The sequence below is a fragment of the Neofelis nebulosa genome, chromosome 2 (assembly GCF_028018385.1).
Source record: "Neofelis nebulosa isolate mNeoNeb1 chromosome 2, mNeoNeb1.pri, whole genome shotgun sequence".
NCBI classification, from domain to species: domain Eukaryota; kingdom Metazoa; phylum Chordata; class Mammalia; order Carnivora; family Felidae; genus Neofelis; species Neofelis nebulosa.
The window spans coordinates 100,275,869-100,296,719 of record NC_080783.1 but is presented as its reverse complement, the minus strand read 5'-3'; the positions used below and the strand labels follow the sequence as shown (position 1 = coordinate 100,296,719).

The 20,851-nt window shown below is 34.7% G+C and overlaps 1 protein-coding gene and 1 long non-coding RNA gene across 4 annotated transcripts in view; one reads left to right on the top strand and one right to left on the bottom strand.

The window, feature by feature from the left end:
- Positions 1–18,858, top strand: part of LOC131503800 (uncharacterized) — a 129,543-nt gene extending 110,685 nt beyond the window's left edge. For both annotated transcript variants that reach the window (XR_009257615.1, XR_009257614.1), the window contains exon 3: positions 17,724–18,858. This is a non-coding gene — a long non-coding RNA (uncharacterized LOC131503800). The remainder of the gene's footprint in view (positions 1–17,723) is intronic.
- DPP10 (dipeptidyl peptidase like 10) overlaps positions 1–20,851 on the bottom strand; it is a 650,645-nt gene that overhangs the window by 38,381 nt on the left and 591,413 nt on the right. For both annotated transcript variants that reach the window (XM_058715478.1, XM_058715477.1), the window contains exons 16-19: positions 20,251–20,372; positions 18,893–18,940; positions 5,373–5,471; positions 5,198–5,267 (exon numbers count right to left, since the gene is read on the bottom strand). In XM_058715478.1, coding sequence (XP_058571461.1) covers positions 5,198–5,267; positions 5,373–5,471; positions 18,893–18,940; positions 20,251–20,372 — 339 coding nt within the window. The remainder of the gene's footprint in view (positions 1–5,197; positions 5,268–5,372; positions 5,472–18,892; positions 18,941–20,250; positions 20,373–20,851) is intronic.

Here is a 20,851-nt window from a genome sequence, read left to right as displayed (position 1 = left end):
ATTTTGGATCCTTGTGTTTTCTTTTTTATTTATCTCCATGTATGTTTTTCTTTGATTTCTTGGTAGCATCTTATTTAGCATCAATGTATTTGTGTTCTTTCAAGAATTTTTCTGGGGGTTGATTTATAGTTTCATAGATATGTGGTCAGAAAAGAAACATGGTATGACTTCAATCTGTTTGAATCTGTTCAGACTTATTTTGTGGCCTACTATCTGTTCTGGAGAACATTCCATGTGCACTTGAATGTATATTCTGCTTTTTTAGGATGGAATGTTCTGAATGTATCTATTAGATTTATCTGATCCAATGTGTCATTCAAAGCCAGTGTTTCCTTGTTGATACTCTGTTTGGATGATCTGTCCATTGATGTAAGTGGGGTGTTAAAGTCTGCTACTATTGTATCACTTTTGATTACTTCCTTTATGTTTGTTATTAACTGCTGTATTTGGGTGCTCCCATATTGGATGCATGTTTATTTACTTATAAATTTTATGAGAGAAAGAGTAAATGTGCTAGCAGGAGAGGGGCAGAGTGTGGGAAAGAATTTTAAGCAGGCTCCACAGTGTCTCACAATAGTGAGATCATGACCTAAGCCCAATCAAGAGTGACTTAACTTACTGAGACCTCAGGCACCCCTCAGTACATAAATAGTTGTAATTGTTATATCCTCTTGTTGGATTGTCCCCTGAATGATAATATAGTGCTCTTCTCTGTCTTCTGCTAGTCTTTGTTTTAAAGTCTATTTGTCCAATACAAGTATTGCTACCCTTTCTATTCACATCCATTTGCATGACAAATGCTTCCCCATCCCTTCACTCTCAACTTGCATGTATCTTTAGGTCTGAAATGAGTCTCTTGTATGCTGAATATAGATAGGTCTTGTTATTTCATTCATTTTTCACCCTCTGTCTTTTGATTGGAGCATTTAATCCATTTACATTCAACATAATTACTGATAGGAAGGTATCTATTATTATTATTATTATTATTATTATTATTATTATTTATGGTTATTTATAGTTCTCTGTTCCTTTCTTCCCTTGCTTTCTTCTCTCATGATAACTCGGTTTTCTTTAGTGATATACTTGGATTCCTTTCTCTATTTTTTTTGGCATATCACTGGTTTTTTATTTGTGGTTACCGTTTGATTTGTATATAACATCTCTGTATGTAGCTGTCTACCCTGAGCACATTTTAGGTGTATGGTATCATACTTTACATCCTTTTATCCTCATCCCTGTGAGTTCCTTGACTTATTTTTATAAATATACTTATTTTTACTGCTTTTGTGCTTCCTACTTTCCTTACTCTAGCTCATGGTCTTTCCTTTCCACTCAATGAGTCCCTTATAACATTTCTTGTAGGACTGGTTTAGTGGTCATGAATTCCTTTAACTTTCGTTTGGAAAACTCTTTCTCTCTCCTATTCCTTTCTTGCTGGATAGAATATTCTTGGCTGCAGATTTTTCTCTTTCCCCACTTGGAATACATCATGCCACTCCCTTTGGCTTGCCAGATTTCTACTAAAAAATCAGCTATCAGCCTTTTGATGTTTCCTTTTTATGTAACTGCTATCTTTTCTTTTGCTGCTTTTAAAATTCTCTATCACTACTTTTCCCAACTTAATTACTATGTATCTGGGTGTGGACTTCTTGGGTTGATTTTTTGGGGGGATCTCTGTGCCTAGTAGATCTGGATTTCTGTTTCTTTCTCCAGATTTGGGAGGTTTACAGCTATTATTTCTTGAAATTTTCTCTCCTTTTCTTTCTCTTCTCCTTCTGTGATCCATATAAAGCAAATATTATTACATTTGATGGTGTTGTTGAGTTCTCTAAGTCTAGTTTCATTTTTGAAAAAAAATACACACACACACACACACACACACACACACACACACTCATCTGCTCAGCTTGGTTACTTTCTATTACTCTGTCCTTCAGGTCACTGATCCAATCCTGCTTCATCTAGTCTACTATTTATTACATCTAGCATATTTTTAAATTAGTTTAGTGTATTCCTTATCCATAATCGGTTCTTTTTTTTTTACCTCATTAAGTGTCCCACTAATGTTCTCTACTCTTTTCTCAAGTCTGATGAGTATCTTTATCATCATTACTTTAAATTCTCTATGAGATGTATTACTTATCTCCATTTTGCTTTGGTCTCTTGCTGTAATTTTTTCTTATTCTTTTATTTGGGACATATTCCTGTTTCCTCATTTTGTATAACTTTCTGTGTAGGTTTTTCTGTGTGAAGGGAGACAGCCACATCTGCACTTGCAAGTAATGTCCGTATGAAGAAGAGGGTCTTAGTGTCCTGCTGTATAGTGTCTGCTGTTCACCAGAACCTGGTGCAAGGTCTTCTCTGTGTGATGTGTGAACCCTGCTGTTGTGGCTGAGCTGCTCTTTCCTTCAGCCCAGTCATCTGCAATAGCTTTCTTTGCTTGTTGTGGGCAGTGTTTACTCCCTTGTAGTGTCAGTGGACCAGTCTGGGAATGCCTTGGACTTGAGTTGAGTCAGACCAGGCATTTGCCAAAGACATTAGCACCAAACTGCAGGACACTTTCCCTGGTTGCCCTCTGAGAAGATTTCATTGGCGGGTGGGGCATGCAGTCAGACTAGTTGTCTGCCTCTGGCCCACTGCTATGTCTCTGACTGGTGTGTGTGTTTTATCTTTCCCTCTCTCGGGCATGAGTCACAGTGGAATGGTGCTGACTATTGTAGGGGCCACTTTCACGCTGCCAGGGCTGCAGCACCCACAGGGAGGGCGGGGGCTAGTAACCTTTGAGTGCTGCCATTTTTCTGTAGGCAGGGCCCTGCAGCACCCAGACTGAGAGACACTGTCTGAAGGGGTGGATCTGTGGAAGCTGATAATTTTAAATATTAAAATTACTAGTACCAAAAATAACTACATTTGTGGTTTCAATTTATTAAACACGACACGCAAGTGTTTATCCTCCACCAAACACTATGGTGACGTGTCTCTATAAATTATCCCAAGTTATCATCTCCAACTTTTATTTATAAGGAAGCTGAAGCTTAGAAAACATAAGCAATGTATTGGTAAATCTTTGAGCTGAGATTTGAACCCAGGCTACCTGACTCTTAAATCAGTAACTTTATTGTACTATCCTGCCTCTAAAAAAAAATATGATTATCTCTTTTTAACAACAGAAATTGTCTTGTGCTAATCTCTTACAAACTAATTTCTTCTTAAAAACAAAAAGTCACTCAGACTAAACCTCATATTGGATACCAAAACGAGCCCATTAGTTTCTCTGACTCAAGGCTACACAGAGAATCTGTAACTTCTGTCTACTTTCTCCCCCCTATGTGTGACATTATTCTGGATTTGGAGATATGACTGAGACAGAAGACAGGGTTAAGATTTTTTTCTTTTTTGTTTCATTTTAATGCCTTAAATATGTTCATATATTTTAATGCCTTAAAATATTTAATGCCTTTCAAATATTTTAATGCCTTAAAAATTTATTTTCAATAAATCACACATATAATTCAATTAGGGATTGAAAACAGGTAGTGAAAGAGAAGAGACCTATAAAAGAGCAAATAACAACCTTCTCAGCAAGCCACCAAGAACTTTCAGGGCCTTCTGGTTATTAGGGACAAAGGAGAACCAGATGGGCATGACAAACTAGATGAGGTCAAGGCATTAACATTAGGAATAGATACTGGAGTGTGGGAAAATATTAAGTATAATATTTTCTGTGTTTAGCTGCTTAAAATTAAGTGACAACTTGTTTCTATTTATTAAAGAATCTAAATAAAGTCGATGCAATCTGTATACAAATAATGAACTGTAATCAAAATAATTAAAACAATCATATGTGCATGACACTTTACATGTTGTATTTCATTTAATCTAAAAAGCAGACATAACAGGTAGGCTGTACTTTAATGCTTGTTTTATATTTGGAGAAACTGAGTCTTATATGAGGTTAAGTAACTTGCTCAAGGACACAGCTAATACATGACAAAACTGGAACTTGAAGCCAGGAGGTTTGATTTCACAGACTGAATACTTACCCTCTGTATTAAGTAGTCAACAAGTAACGTTATTTTCATTTCTCTTTTCCTATTAAGGCTCTGATATAATTACAGACCATTTTAAGCATTGTCATAGCAATATTCTAGCTGGTTTCTTAATAAGGAAAATAATAACTCTTGAGAATGAAATGCTACATCTATATCAGTTTAATCAACCATTACATGTTATGGGCCTCTGTGCCTAATGCTATATGTGAAAGTATGATCTCACAGAAAGTATGAATGAATTCAATTCCAAGTTGGAAAAAACCTAAAAGGTTTTCTGAGCATGGTGGGTGCTTCCTGCTGGCCATGAAGCCAGGAAGGAAAACTGGCAGGAGTGACACAAGTATAAGCATTGTGGTTTCAGCAATGGAAGAAAATGTTTCCTCAATGTTGCATAAGCAACTGATAAAGAGCATAGGTCCTAACTATGACAACATAGATGCACCTTAAGGACATTAAGGACCTAAGTGAAATAAGCCAAAAAGTCAAATACTTCATGATTCCACTCTCATGAGGCATCTAAAATAATCAAACTCCTAGAGGCAGAGAGTAGAATGGTGTTTTCCAGGGGAGGGGAAATGGGGAGTTGCTATTCAGTAGGTATAAAGTTTCAGTCATTGAAGATGAGTCAGTTCTAGAGATGTGCTACGCAACACTGTGCCTATGGTTAACAATACTTTACTGTGTGCTTAAAATTTGTCAAGAGAGTACATCTCATATTAAGCAGTCTTCCAATAACAAAAAAAATGGCTTTTATGAACCCAGCATAACTTTGATATGACAAAAATATCACAAAGAAGGAAAACAATAGACCAATATTATATATGAAAACAAACAAAATGAAAAAGTGAACATAGGGCTTGAGTAATTGCTAAACAGATATCATAAACCAAACCATATGTGTCACTATTCCCAGTAGTAACATCGAATTCAATTTCAGAGGTAAGAAGTACAAACAAATTACACATCCCTGCATATTATTTAATGGTGGTGTCCTTGACAAATCCATACCACTGACAGCTGCCCCAGTTAACTACACACATAGGACTTCTTTTGTTTTTTAATTAGAATGCTGTCGTGTGAGGCATATGAAAAATTTTAAAGCCTTTATATTCCTTCATTTCAAAAACAAATGAAATACTTACATTATTAACAGAAGAGCATACTGGTTTCGGTCCGTAAAATCTTTGGGAAAGGACAACTGTAAAGGAAGTTCTTTTAAAGAAAGAGCAAAATATTAAAGATGGAGAGTCATTTACATGTAAAACTATGATTCATAGAAAATTGTTGTTAAATAACATAGCATGCACAAAACTTTACCATAGTCATCAATATGAAGCATTTTAATTTCTGACTTCACTATCTTCTTCTTCAGGATAGCTTCCTTCAGCATAGAATTGCTTTCCAATATAAAATACTCTATAAATCAAAAAAGTTAATTTAAATAACTACTATGTATTGATCAGGAATAAGTGCAGCACAACAAATAATCATTCAGTGATTGTCATTTGCTAAGCACTGTGTGAGGCACTGATTAAACTCTTTAAAATTCTTCTCCTTGTAGATTTCTACAAGTTTTCTAACTGACCTTTCTTATTTCAGTGAAATTTTGTCCACATGCCCTATTCTTGGAATTAACATTTACATCTTCAAAATGCAAATCTGATCATGGTCCTACTCTGCTTAAGAATATTTAAAAGAATTCAAAGTTATCTAGGACCCAATGAAATGATGTTTACTATGCCCAGGCATAGTAAATAAAATATAATATATAAATAAATATAGTAAATAAAATAAAATATAAAATTATTAGAAATATCAGGAAAATATTACCCATGATGAATAAAAAATCCAGTCAATAAAAATAACCTAGAAGTAATACAAATGATATAATGGATTGAAAATAACATTAAAATAGAGAATATAATTCTATCGCTTGTGTTAAGGTGAAAAAAAAATAGGCATGAGGATCTTAAGGGGATATATGAATGAAATTTAAAAATTAGACACAAATTAGAATTCTAAAGATTAAAAACAGTAAAATCTGATATTCATAAAAACTATAAGATCTAAAATGAAAAAAATAGTAGGTGGGATTAGTAGCATAGTAGATACTGTAGAAGAAACAATTAGTGAATATGAGACTATGGCATATAGACAATGTAAAAAATAAAAAATCAAAAAACAAGTTGACAAACCATGAAAAGAACATCAGCAACTTTTTGGAATTTGAACATCAGCAACTTGTTGGAATTTTTATTGATACATTAAATCTATAAATTTATTGGAGAGATTTCACATAGTGAGCCCTTTAATTCATAAGTATGTATGTATATCCACTGAGCCTTTAAGATCTCCCAGCAATGATTGTTTTTTTTTTTTTTTCATTTTAGGGGACTTTCACATTTTTATTAGATTTATTATTGGATATTGTCAGATTTCTTGTTACTTTAAATGTTTTGAACTATTTTCAAATTTTGCATTGCATTGTATTTCATAAAACAGTTGATTTTTGTGTATTATAACTGTAACCATGAAAAATTCACTCATTGCTAAAAGTTTTGTGAAAGTGTCTCAATTCCATATTTTTGTTTGGTTTGTTACAGGTATATCTTCAGCAAAGAAAGATAGTTTTCTACTTATATTTCTTTTCTTCCCTCATTTCATTGGCTAAATAATACAGTGATGCATAGAGGGGTGAGAGTGGACATTCTTCCCCAATATTGGGGGAAAGCAATCAGTCTTTGAATATTAAGTATGATGTCAGTTGTAGGATTTTTGTAGATTCCAATTCATCTTATGAAGGAATTTCTATTCTTTCTATTATTAATTTATTATTACTGGTTTTCATATTTATCAGATTTTTTCTTCTAATCCTCAGCATTAACAATAAAATAAGGTGAATTACATTGATTGATTATTGAATATTATAGCAATCATGGATTCTTCAGGTAAACCCAATGTACTCACAATATTCTTTTACAAACTGGTAGATTTTACTTGCTGGTATTTAGTTAGCAAATTTTGCATCTATATTCATTAAAAAGGTCTTCCTTCCTCCCTCCCTCCCTTTTTTCCTTCCTTGTTTTTATTATTATTTGTCCTTATAATGTTTATGCTGGATTTGGAATTTGGAATGCTGGCCTTATATTTTCTGAGATTTTGTGTAAGCTTGGTATAAATGTGTTGAATATTGCACAGAATGCACCAGTGAAGGTAACTGGAATTTTCTTTGTGGGAAGAATTTTTTTAGTAGATAATGAGATATTTTTATATTGCACTTACCCTGCCTGTTTAGACCCATTTCATCTAAAATATGAAGTTTACTGCCTTAAGATTACTTATAATATTCTATTACTATCATTCTAATGTGTGTAGGATCTGTTTTAACATTATGTATTTCGTTAATGAAAATGGATGATGAGAATGTACATTTTCTTTGGTGACTGTACAGAACTTTATCAATTTTATTGATCTTTAAAACAATCTTTACTTCCGTATATTTTCTCTACTGCTAGTCCATTTACTTTACCATTTATTTCCACTTTTTATTATTCATCCCTTCAATGTAATTTGATCTTCTTTTTCTACCTACTTAAGGCAGAAGCTTAGATAATTGATTTCCTTCTTTACAAAGCAAGAATTTAGAGCCAAAATTTCTTGTCACATTGTCAGGTGAGAGCAGGGAAGGGGCACAGAGAGAAGGAGACAAAATCTAAAGCAGGCTCCAAACTCTGAGCTGCTAGCACAGAGCCCAATGCAGGGCTCAAACCCACGAACTGTGAGATCACAACCTCAGCTGAAGTTGGACGCTTAACCAACTCAGCCACCCAGGCACCCTGTGATTCAACAGTTCTATACATTACTCAGTGCTCATCATAAGTGTATTGTTAATCTCCTTCACTTATTTCACCCATCCCCCACCCCCCACCTCTGGTAGCCATGTTTACCAGAGTAAACTGGTCTGTAGTTAAACTCTGATTTTTGGTTTCTCTTTTTTTTTTCCCTTTCGTTCATTTGTTTTCTTTCTTAAACTCCATATATGAGTGAAATAATATGGTATTAGTCTTTCTCTGATTTGTTTCACTTAGCATTATACTCTGTAGATACACCCATGTCGTTGCAAATGGCAAGATTGTATTTTTTTTTTATGGCTGAACAATATTCCTGTGTGTGTGTGTGTGTGTGTGTGTGTGTGTGTGTGTGTGTGTGTGTATCTCACATCTTCTTTATCCATTCAACTATCAGTGAACACTTGGGCTGCTTCCATAATTTGGCTATTATAAGTGATGCTGCAATAAACATAAGGGTACATATTGCCTTTCGAATTAGTGTTTTTGTATTCTTTGGGTAAATATCCAGTAGTGTGATTACTGGATTGTATGGTACTTAATATTTTTAACTTTTTAAGGAACTTCCATACTACTTTTCACAGTGGCTGTACCAGTTTGCATTCCCACGGATAGTGCACGAGGATTCCATTTTCTCTCTTTATTGCCAACATTGTTGTTTCCTGTGGTGTTGATTTTAACCATTCTGATAAGAGTGAAGTGATACTTCATTGTGGTTTTGATTTGCATTTCCCTGATAATGAGTGATATTGAGCATCTTTTCATGTGTCTGTTGGTCATCTGTATATCTTTGGAGAAATGTTTGTTCATGTCTTCTGTCCAGTTTTTAAGTTGATTATTTATTTTAGGGGTGTTGAGTTGTATCAATTATTTATATATTTTGGATGCTAACCCTTTATTGGATATGTTGTTTCAAAAATATCTTCTCCCATTCTGTAGGATATCTTTTAGTTTTGTTCATTATTTCCTTCACTGTGCAGAAGCTTTTGATTTTGATGTAGTTCCAATAGTTCATTTTTGCTTTTATTTCCCTTGCCTTAGGAGAACTATCTAGAAGATTATTGCTACAGCTGATGTAAGAAAAATTACTGCTGCCTGTGCTCTATTCCAGGATTTTTATGATTTCATGTCTTACATTTAGGTCCTTATTTTGTGTTTATTTTTGTGTATGGTGTAAAAAAATGGTCCAGATTCATTCTTTTGCACGCAGCTGTCCAGTTTTCCCAACATTTGTTGAAGAGACTGTCTTTACCCCAATGCACTTTCTTGCCTCTTTCATTGAAGATTAATTGACCCTATAATTGTCAGTTTACTTCTGGTCTTTCTATTCTGCATGTGTATTTTGTGCTAGTATTATATGTATATATGTACACACTACATTATGTATTATACTATATTATATATACACAGTGCTATATATATGTTTATATAATTACTACATATATACTATGTACATATAGTACTATATATAATATACATAGTATATATATTATATATATACTATACATATATACTATATATATAAACTATATATCAATATATACTATATAGTCGATACTACACATATAGTATAGTAATATGTATTACAGTATATACAGTATTATGTATATTATACTATACTATACTATACTAGCATATATACTAGTACTATATTATATATAGTACTGTATATACATAATATATAGGTAGTAATATGTATTACAGTATAGTATATAACTATATATAGTATAGTAATACAGTAATGTATATTACAGTATATACATAATATATAGTACTGCATATATAGTATACGTATATATAGTACATAGTATATATAGTATATATGTAGTAATAATATCACATATAGTACTGTGTATATAATACATATATAGTGTGCATATATTTACATATATATACATATATACATATAGTTCTGGCACAAAATAGACACTTAGATCAATGGAACAGAACATATACTATATTCCAGTATGTAATTATTATACAGTATGTGTATATTATACATACAGTATGTATATACTATATATATGTGGTGTGTGTGTGTGTATATATATAAAATACTCTATATTATTACTATACTACTGCTACTACCACTACAGCCTGTACTATAACTTGAGGTCTGAAATCATGATACCTCCAACTGTTGCTTTTTCAAGATTGCTTTGACTGTTAGGGGTCTTTTGTGGTTTCATACAAATTTTAGGATTATTCTATTTCTTTGGAAAATGCTGTTCATATTTTGATAGATATTTCATTAAATCTATAGATCCTTTGGGCAGTATGGTCATTTTAACAATATTTGTTCTTTCAGTACATGATCATGAAATATGTTTCCATTTCTTTGTGTCCTCTTCAACTTCTTTCATCAATGTTTTATGGTTTTCAGAGTATAGATGTTTCACTTCCTTGGTTCATTTCATTCCTAGGTATTTTCTTGTTTTTGGTGCAAATGTAAATGGGATTGTTTAAATTCTCTTTGCTGCTTTATTATTAGTGAATAGAAATGCAACAGATTTCTATATACTGATTTTGTATCCCGCAACCTTACCGAATTCATCTATTCCATTAGTTTTTTGGTGGATTCTTTAGAGTTTTCTATATATAGTATCATATCATCTGCAAATAGTGAACATTTTATACTTCTTACTCACCAATTGGATGTTTTTCATTTCTTTTGTTGTCTGATTGCTGCTGCTTGGACTTCCACTATCATGTTTAATAAAAGTGAGATGTCCCTGTGTTTTTCCTGACCTTAGGGGAAATGCTCTCAGTTTTTCACCATGGAGTATATTGTTATCATACTCTTGAAAGTAGTGCCTTACAAAGACGAGGCCCTGTAGCGCCCTTCAGTGCAGTGTCCCCTGTTCCGCAGAACCGGCACTTCGGGTGTGATTCCTACATGTGCTGTGTGTGCCTTGCCACTTTTTCCACCAGTCCAGTCCTCTGCAATGCCTCTCTTTGTCTTTTGTAGGCAATGCTTGGTCCTTTTGTGTTAGCGGGGAGTCTTGGGCTGCCTTGGGCTTGAGTTGTGTTAGACCAGGTGTTTACCACAGATACAGTCAAACCAGACTGCAGAATGTTTTACCTGTTTGTCCCCTGAGAAGCTTTTTCTTGGTGGGTGGGGCCTTCAGTCAGACCAGCGCTCTGTCTCCTGCCCACTACTGGGGTCACAGCTGGAGTAGTGTATGTGGTTATCTTCCCCGGTTCCTGGGACTTGAGTTACTTTGGAGGTCTGTTGGCCCTTGTCAGGGCTCCTTGCACACTGCCAGACTTGTGGCACCTTTTGGATGGGTTCTGGCCGAGAGCATGTTGGAGGGGTTGGCTCTGCCATGGGCAAGGATCCACAAAGTGCATGGGGGAGGGGATCTGCATTTTCTAGGACTAAGGCCAGCCTGGCTGGAGGGGGCAGATCCGAAGTGCAGGGTATGGAGGTGTGCAGGATGTGCAGTGTTAGCAAATAGCAAGTGTCTGGACCCTGCTGGTTCCTGTAAGTGGTCATGTGTTTATGCTGGGAGGTGGGGGCAGGAAATGGTGCCCACCAGCTTCTTTGTTTCTGAAGTCTCTCAAGGATCCCTGCCACTCCAGCACACTCATGAGATTGATTAGTGAAGAAATCTCCCTTCTGTATGCTGCCTCTATGCTGTGTCTCTGTGGACTGTTTCTTGTGCTGTCTCTTTAAGGGTGGGGACTCAGTTTCCTCTTGCTCTCAGCATTCTCAGCATTCTCCCAGAGCTGAGTCCACTCATTTTTTTTAAATTTTTTTAAGTTTATTTACTGAGAGAGAGAGCGAGCACATGAGCAGAGGAGGGGCAGAGAGAGAATCCCAAGCAGGCTTCCCGCTGTCAGTGTGAAGGCTGAGGTGGGGCTTGAACTCAAGAACCATGAGATCATGACCTGAGCCTAAAACATGAGTCCAAAGTTTAACCAACTGAGCCACCTAGGCGATCCCTGAGTGCACTCAGTTTTCAAATTTTACATTTTGAGTACTGTTGGTTGTAAAAACTGGTGAAGTTCAGCCCCTCTGGTTTTTGAAGCCAAATGTCATGAGGATTTGTTTTCCCCATGTGGGCTCCCCAATGTGACAGTCTGCTTCACTCCCCTCTGTGCCATGGCAGCATCCCTCCCTCCCGCAGACAGTGCCAGAGTCCCCTTAGTTGTGGACTGTGTTCTGCTAGTCTTCTTGGCATTTTCTGGGTTATGTACACTGATGTGAGTGTTACCTAGTTGTATCCCTGGGACAAGATGTGCTTGGGGTTGTCCTATTCTGCCACCTTCTCTGGAATTCTTCCATCATCATTTTAAAGACTGCTCTATTTTTTTCCCCCTGGTGAGACATTTGCATTAATTCTTGGCTTCGCTACCATGTATGTAATGTGTGGATTTAATATGTCCTTCTAATTTTGATGATGTAAGGTTGTTTTGTTTTTTAAATAACCTTTTCTATTGGGATACATCCTGCTTGAGGCTTGTTGAGCTATTTTATACTTTTCATCTTATTTGGATTTGACCATTATTTCATCATATGTTTTATTGCATGCCTCTCCTTTTGACTCCAGTTAAAAATATCATAGATACAGATCATGACCTACGTTAGCTTAGGCTCTGTTCATGTCTTCCATTCTTGTTCTTTTTGTGTTTGGAAGTTTCTCTTGATAATGTTTTAATTTTGCTGATTTTTTTGTAGTGTCTAATTTACTTTCAGTATTTTCCAGTGAAGTTTTTATTGCAGATATTTTAAGTTCATAAAGTTCCTTTGAAAATATCCTATTTATATTCACATTGTATTCAACCTTTGCTTGATTTTCAAAATCATATATGTAATAGCTGGTTTACTGTATTTGTCAGAAGGTTCCCTCCCTGTCATTTCTGAGTCTGTTTCTATTTACTAGCTTTTTTCCCAGTTATGCATCACATTTTCTAGCTTCCTCACAAAGCCAGTAGTGTTTTATTGGATTCTGACCATTATGATATTTACAGTGCTTTGGATTTTGTTCTTTTGGAAACTGTTGGACTTTGTTCTGGCATATGTTTAAGCTATTTGCAGTTCAGCGTAATCATTTCAAGGCTCTGAAAAATATCTTTTTTAGTGTGGGTTTGGTTGACCTCTGCTATGCGGCTAGTGCTGCTCTACTACTAAGGCATGACTCTTGTGGGCTGTCTCCTAGGAGAACATTCTGGTATGTTGCCTGATTGGAACTTTTATCATATCCCCACACTTTTTGAGCTCTGGCTTCTCCCAAGCTCACAAAGCATCTTCCTACGTCTGCCCAGCTAGGTGTTTTCTGCAGTGGACTTCAGATGATCCTCCACAGCCCTATTAAGATTTCTGTTTTGTTTTGTTTTGTCCCCATTTGCCTCTTCCTATCCATTGTATTTGCCCATCTTCTCAACATTCCCAAAGCTTCAACCTTTATGAACTCCAATCTCTGTCTTTAGTATGACTCTGAGATACCACTGTACTCTTCTTGGATTGTTCTTCATTGCACTGAGATTCAGAAAAAGATTCCAGCCAGAAAGCCAGGGTGATTACATTAATCTCACTAATTTCCCTTCTTCTAGGGATCAGAGTCCTATCCTGACTATTGTCAGATGCTTGAAAAGTATTATTTATTTTATCCAGTTTTTCTCTTTTCCTTTCTTTTTTTTTTTTTCCCCTTGCAAGAGGCTTTTTCTACTTTTAGTTCAGTGACTCCATGGCCAGAATACAAATTTATTTATTTATTTATTTATTTATTTTTTATTTATTTATTTTTGGGACAGAGAGAGACAGAGCATGAACGGGGGAGGGGCAGAGAGAGAGGGAGACACAGAATCGGAAACAGGCTCCAGGCTCCGAGCCATCAGCCCAGAGCCTGACGCGGGGCTCGAACTCACGGACCGCGAGATCGTGACCTGGCTGAAGTCGGACGCTTAACCGACTGCGCCACCCAGGCGCCCCCAAATTTATTTTTTTTTTTTTATTGTCGGTGGTTTATCATTGATACTTTAAATTTTTTTTAATGTTTATTTTTGAGACAGAGGGAAACAGAGCATGAGTGGGGGAGGGGCAGAGAGAAAGAGGGAGACACAGAATCTGAAACAGGCTTCAGGCTCTGAGCTGTCAGTACAGAGCCTGATGCAGGGCTTGAACCCACGAACCATGAGATGGTGACCTGAGCCGAAGTTGGATGCTTAACAGACTGAGCCACCCAGGCGCCCCTATCGTTGATACTTTGTTAAATCTAAACTCCTTAGAATGAAACATAAGACACTTATGACCTGGCTCCAGCTTGCCCCCAATCACCCATACATATATCTTTGCTTGTAACTTAAATGTTTCTTTCCAGCCACATGGAACAACTTTTATCTTGCAAGTTTGAATATTTTCATCCCTTCATCTTTGTACATTCACATTCTTTGCCTTTCTGCTGACTTGCTTCCTTGAAATTGTGTCCACTTCTATCAGAGGAAATTAGAACCATCTAACTTTGTTTCCTGCGCTGTCCTTTGAATTCTGTGTGTGATTGCAGGCACATCAAACCACATCTCTTGTAAATAAGTGCCATCCTCTACAATACAAATTTGGGAAATTAGATGTTCTCAGAGGTTTCTTCTATCACTAAAATGTAAGAAATTCCAGATATTCAAATAGGATATTTTCAAGGCAGCTATACCAAATATTCAGTTATAAAAATTAAAATGTGTATGCTTAAACTCTATATACCTTAATCAAAGATTCAGCATCTATAATCTAAGAATAGTCATAAAAATGCACTTAATTGTGGATAAAACCATTTGTTTTGTATTTAGAGGAAGCCAGTGTCACCTGATATTTGCTAACTACAAGGAGGACAGTTTTTAAAGAATAAATCCTATTAAATTTTTACTTTTATACCTCTAGCAGATCATCTTGTTGGCTATTTTTTAAATAAATGACAAGTGGTTTATTAACATGGCTAATTGACGAATGAATAAATCAATAGATACAGCCAGAGGCACCAATGAGTGTTATATACTAATGATTTCTCTTTATTATCAAATATCAATGGAAAAAATAAACCTAATTACATATAAACTAAATACATGAGTACAGGGCAGTTGAGAAATTTTTTACTTCTAAATAAAAAGGCCATTCATTTAGGCATGGGGCAAAAAAAGTCAATTCTATTTTAAACAAAGAAATATTGTAAGGAAAAAAATATAGGAAATAAAGCCATTTTGAAAATATTAAGAGTTGGTAGCATTTTTTTTTCATAAATTCCAAAAACAATACATAGTTTTTTGGCAAAATAGTGTGAAGAGGAAGAAATGTTAAGATGTGATCTTAAAAGAGAAGAAATTGAAAACAGAAAATTGGGAAGAAGAAAGGGAAAGAAAAGAAAGTAGAAGAGAAGTAAAGAGAGATGAGAACATGAGATGAGATGGGAAGAAGGAGACAATCATATATGCTAAATTAAGGAGAAAGAAAAGATGAAAATGTAAAAAGAAGAAAGAGAAAATGGTAATAATATGAGATAAAGGATTTTTGAAATAACTAAAGTTTTACATATTTATACCTCCTCTCAAGTCACTGAGCATTTTAATGAAGGGTTTTTCATTCAAAAAGTAATGTGTGTGTATATACATACATATGTACACACACACACATGTGTGTATGTATATGTATATATATATATATATATATATATATATATACACTCACACACATACATATATATATATGTATATATATGTATATACATGTATATGTATGCAATACATGTTCATTGTAGAGTGTTAGGGAATACTCAAGAAGAAAGAATAAAGGTCACCTGGAAGGCTGCTAAGCAAATCCAAGAATTTTAACATTTGTATTATTTTCTTACAATTTTAGATGCATTTCAAACAGTTTTGTTAGTGTGACATAAACATCTGGACTCCTTGATCACTTAAAAATATAGTTTAAACATTTTTGAAGAATTGTCTTTTATAAACATTTTTATTTTTAATCCTAATAGGAAACTGATGTTGACTAATTTGATAACATTTTAATGAAAAACTATTTACAAATATATGGACAATGGACAGGAGTTCATAAGGGACAGTAAACCAAGGCTTAGTGGCTATGCTTGCAGGTCAAGGGCAGAGAGCAGTGATGGTTGTGTGAATCCAATGTGACCTTCAGCTAGGAGTTGTGGCAACCTGGGGTAACTCCACAGGGATAGATAGGGATGGAAGAATAGATATTCCCAAAACCTCTTTACTCCCTCTCTTCAGTCATCCAGGAGATTCACTTTAGCTGAAACTAACTGGCAGCCAAATGGAACAGAACCTAAGTCATCTGTATAGATAACTTCTGAGGCAGAAACCAAAGGGGAAAGAAACTGAGATCCAGTGGTTCTGGGAGGACAATCGGAAGATATTCAGGGCACCAATTAATATTTAAAGTTTATTTACAAATCCCCCTCTTTTATTATTTGTTTTTCCCCCACTATCATCAATAATGCTCTATCATCAATAATGCTGTTAGATGTTCTCTACTTAGCATGATTTCCTCAGTATAAACCATTAAGAGAAAAAATACCAGGTAAATAGATACAGAACATTTAAGGCTTATGACTTATTTTTTCCAAGAGATTGCTATAATTTATATTTCCTCTGGCAAGTTATGAGAGTATATCCTTATTAGCAATGTAAGTTTTTGATTTTATTAATTTGTTTGGAAAATTATATGACAATGTTTCACTCTGCATTTCTTTGATAACTATTAGGTTTAAAGGTTTTCATGTTTGTTATTTTCATTTTTCTTTTCATATCCTATTTTACTTCATGTGGCCCCAAATGAATTATGATTAGTTCATTAGTGTAACAAAGATTAATCCAAAATCCATTAACTCCAAAATTTACTTGATATTGAATGTGTTTTATCTCAATACATGTCTTTTAAAAAGAAAATTAAGCACCTGACTACTCCACGTGCCCCTTTTTGGTTTTTTTGACCCTGAGATAATCATAATTGGCTTATTTCACTCATAACAAAAATGTTTCATTGTTTGCAGTAGATATTACTAGAAAACATTGCCTTGTAACAGTAGAATGAAGTTAATTAAATTCAGATTGGAAATTTTTAGAAAATCATCATTTTGGCAGAATATGCAATATAATACATATTCAGTGCATCCTATGTTGCAAATATATCTCATCTTCCTGAAAAATTCATTTGCTAATTTGCCTACAAGGAAATTGATCCTATGAGATGCTAATTTGTCTCAGATCTCACAAAAGGTATGTAATGAACTCATAATCTGTAAAATGCAAGCCTCTATTTTATTAAATATTCTGTTTTATTATCATTGACATTAGTGTTAATACTGAACAGATTAATTTGCTTACCATAACCTCTTTAAAATGTATACTGATAACTAGAAACTAAATGATATGTTCACCTATTCCCAACCACACAAAACTCCATCACAAACTAAGCAATTGTGTCTTTTTCTAGAACAGGGAGGAAATCTCCATATGTTGGTATTTGAAGAGCATAAACGGTCTTCCTCTGTTCTCTAAAAATAATATTGTCTTTCAACATTAGTCTAATGCCTGCATCTCCATTATGTCAAGGCATCTAAGTAAGACTCCTTCTTAAATACAAGATGTGAAAGACAAAAGCACAATAAGTTGCCATCTTATGGTTGTGATTATGAAGTAGGAAAACTGAGGGGAATCCATTTTAGAGAGGCTAGGTCTCTGCTGTTTTTTCTGCTAGGCCACATTTTTGTATTTTGCCTCTGAACACGCCAAAGAAGCCATGTTCCCACTTTAAGGGGAAGCAAAAAAGCTAATCATTCTCTGGGTTTTGTCCTAGGTCCTTACCACGTGATAACTAACATCTAAGAACTGGATCCCAAACATGTTCCAGGACATTAGCTTCAAATAGACCTCCGCCGACACTGGCATCAATACCTCCTACCTTTGATGATTCATGAAAGAACAACTATTATTCACCTGTCACTCACCTTTGATTGGACCCTACCCTGGATTTCTAAAGGAACATGGACCCTAGATCCTTTTCCAGTATGAACCCCTAACACCAAGCAATAGTGACTCATAAGTCTCCTACATCAATTACAAACCCTATTCTGGAGTCAGACGTCTCAGATGATTCCTGGCTCTGCTACCTATTAGTATGAATTAGACAAGTTATTTAACCTCCTTGTGACTAAGTTTCCTCATCCTTAAAAGAGGATAATAAAAAAATTATCTCAGAGGGTGTTCTGAGAAATAAGTTGATAAATATAGGATTTATTAGATCATAGTGGCCTAATGTAAATCATTAGACCAGAAAAGTATTTATCAAATAAAATTAAAGAAGGGAAAGTAACATGGAAGAAAGGAAGGCAGGAAGTATCTGGCTATTCATTTTGAAAATTACTTCAATCAAGCTTCAATCAAGCACGCATTTACTTATGTACTCTACTAATTTCTTAAACACGTTGACCATATAGGACAAGCAAGGTCCAGCCAACCTCTGTCCTATTGTTTGATAAAGTAAATTCTCACTCAATAGATGATGCAGAGTTAAATACATAAAAGAATAAATGAATGTATAAAACTAGAAAGCCCTGGATATCTGGAAATGGATATAAAAAGTAACATTTTTCATATTTTTCCCAAAAGTACACAAAAAGGAATAATCTATAGGAAGCCCAGGAAAAACATGAACCAGAGCACTAAGGGGCTAGTAGGCTGAAATATACCTAAATGGGCCTCTTCAATCAGGCCTCACCAATTTAGATACAGTAGACCCCCTATTTCAGGCATGCAAGATTCAATTCCAGCTGTAACATGGCTCAAACCACTTGCTTTACTGTTTCTCTTACATAAACAATGTCAAGTTGATGGTACTTACTCATCTTTCCCCATACTGGAAACACCTTTGAAAAAGGTTCTATAAGAATATGACACTCAGAATATAGAATACCTCATACCAGTGCCCACCATGACTCTTCCACATTGTCCTGTTTGTGTACTTACTCGCTGGGTTTTCCGTGCTATGGAGACTGACCATTGGGATGCCTGGGCCTGGATTTTACAAACATACATATTAAAAATATGTATAAATTAAAAATTTGTATAAATATTTTAAAGATATGAGTAACAATTCATGACAGTGTTATTTTTTCCAAATGGAAGTATTTCATATTAAAAACATAATGAAACAGAAACCAGATAACTACATTTAATCACTACCTATGGCTATTTTATTAAAGAAAAGAATATATGGGGAAAGAAACCATTTGCACAGATTGTTTTTAAGCTTTTCCCTTCTCCAAAATGCCCTTGTACTTCTACATTTCTGCGGTTCCCAATCTTAAGCTCCTTACTCTTTCACTACTCTTTTATAGAACAGTCAGTGATACTCAGAATGCTGATTCATGAGCCCTCATTTGTTCATCCAAAATTAAATTGTTTCCACTCAGCCAAGAAAGAAAGAATGCACACTCTGGAATGGAAATATCTCATCCATAAGATGAATAAAAATTTGGTTCTAATTATATACTAATTGAAAAAAATACCTTAACTGGAATCACCAAATATTTCAGATATACTAGTTAATTCAGTGTAACTGTAAGATGTTATCTTGAAGCTTTATTCCTCTGCAGAACTGTAACTAGAGGTCTAATGGTTTTCCCTGATGTCATCAAACAAGTACTTTTTTGATTACTTTGTTTTCAGATACCAAGAGGAAAAAAAAAAAACTAAAAAGAGCATGTGTTGATTTATTCCTCAGGGTGTCTTAAAAACAGGACAGCTTCAGGTACCAGCTAAAGCAAGAACACTCAGTCCATCACATTATAAGGGACAGATGTCCCCCATCTGATCTTTGAGAATTACAGCATCTTTTTAAGGGGCAATGATTCCTATCAGTATAACATAGATATACCATACTCCTATATAAGACTATAGAGTATTTTTACCTGATAGATCTAATTAGGGTGAATGTAATCTCTCTGAACTTCAGGATGCTAGACCCAGGCAGTTAAATTTCTGTAGAACCTAAACCTCTTAACAGCCAAGCCAATATTTCAATAAGAGGACTGTTTTTTTTTTTTTTTCCCCTAAAGACTAGGTAAGTTAGTTTATTGCTGTAGCAGGACTTTGCTGATGTAAATATGCTTGTTCACTTTTTTAAACAGTTCACGTTCAAACAGCCCTTAGTGGTCACGAGTAAATGTTGACTCCCAATTACGTTTTCTACATGAAGATGCAATTTTTATCTCAGTAAATTCATAATTTATTACAAACAAATTTAGAGTATCAAATCATATAGCTAGAGAGCAATAGTTACTTGTGATGGTAATAGATACTGATCAAATAAAATAATTTATTACCTTTACAGAATAATAGGAAATGTTGATTCATAGGACTAAAACTGGCACCAAAATATGTACATTGTTCTTTCATGAAATTACATGAAATGCATTGACGATTCAGTAATCCTTCAGTAGAAGCACTGGGGAAAGAAAAAGAAAATTAGAAATGGTACCATTCCAGGTACATGAATATGTGGCACATATTTAAACATTAACATAAACTCAGGAGCTACAGCACTGCTTATATTGAGGCTCCTTGTCAATTAGGACTTACCATATAAACACAAAGTCAATTTCCATTACTAATGTTAAGACACACAGTTTTCTTCTCTGTGATAAAATTAAAATCATGTATGCTTATATGTATATTAAAGTATATATGCATGCTTCTAAAATAAAGGAACTGATTTCCACAGGACTCTATATAACTTATTCTTATCTGCCTTTTCTCCATAGATATTTCTTTGTAAAGTTTTAAAAGGAAGTGCCCACAGAGACTAGAATAAAGTCACCATCAATAAATATTAGTTGAAAAAACTAATGAAAGTTTTCACAAGTCACACAAAGAATCAATCTCATGATTTCCTGAATTCAGAATTCTAAACATTAGAATTTGGTT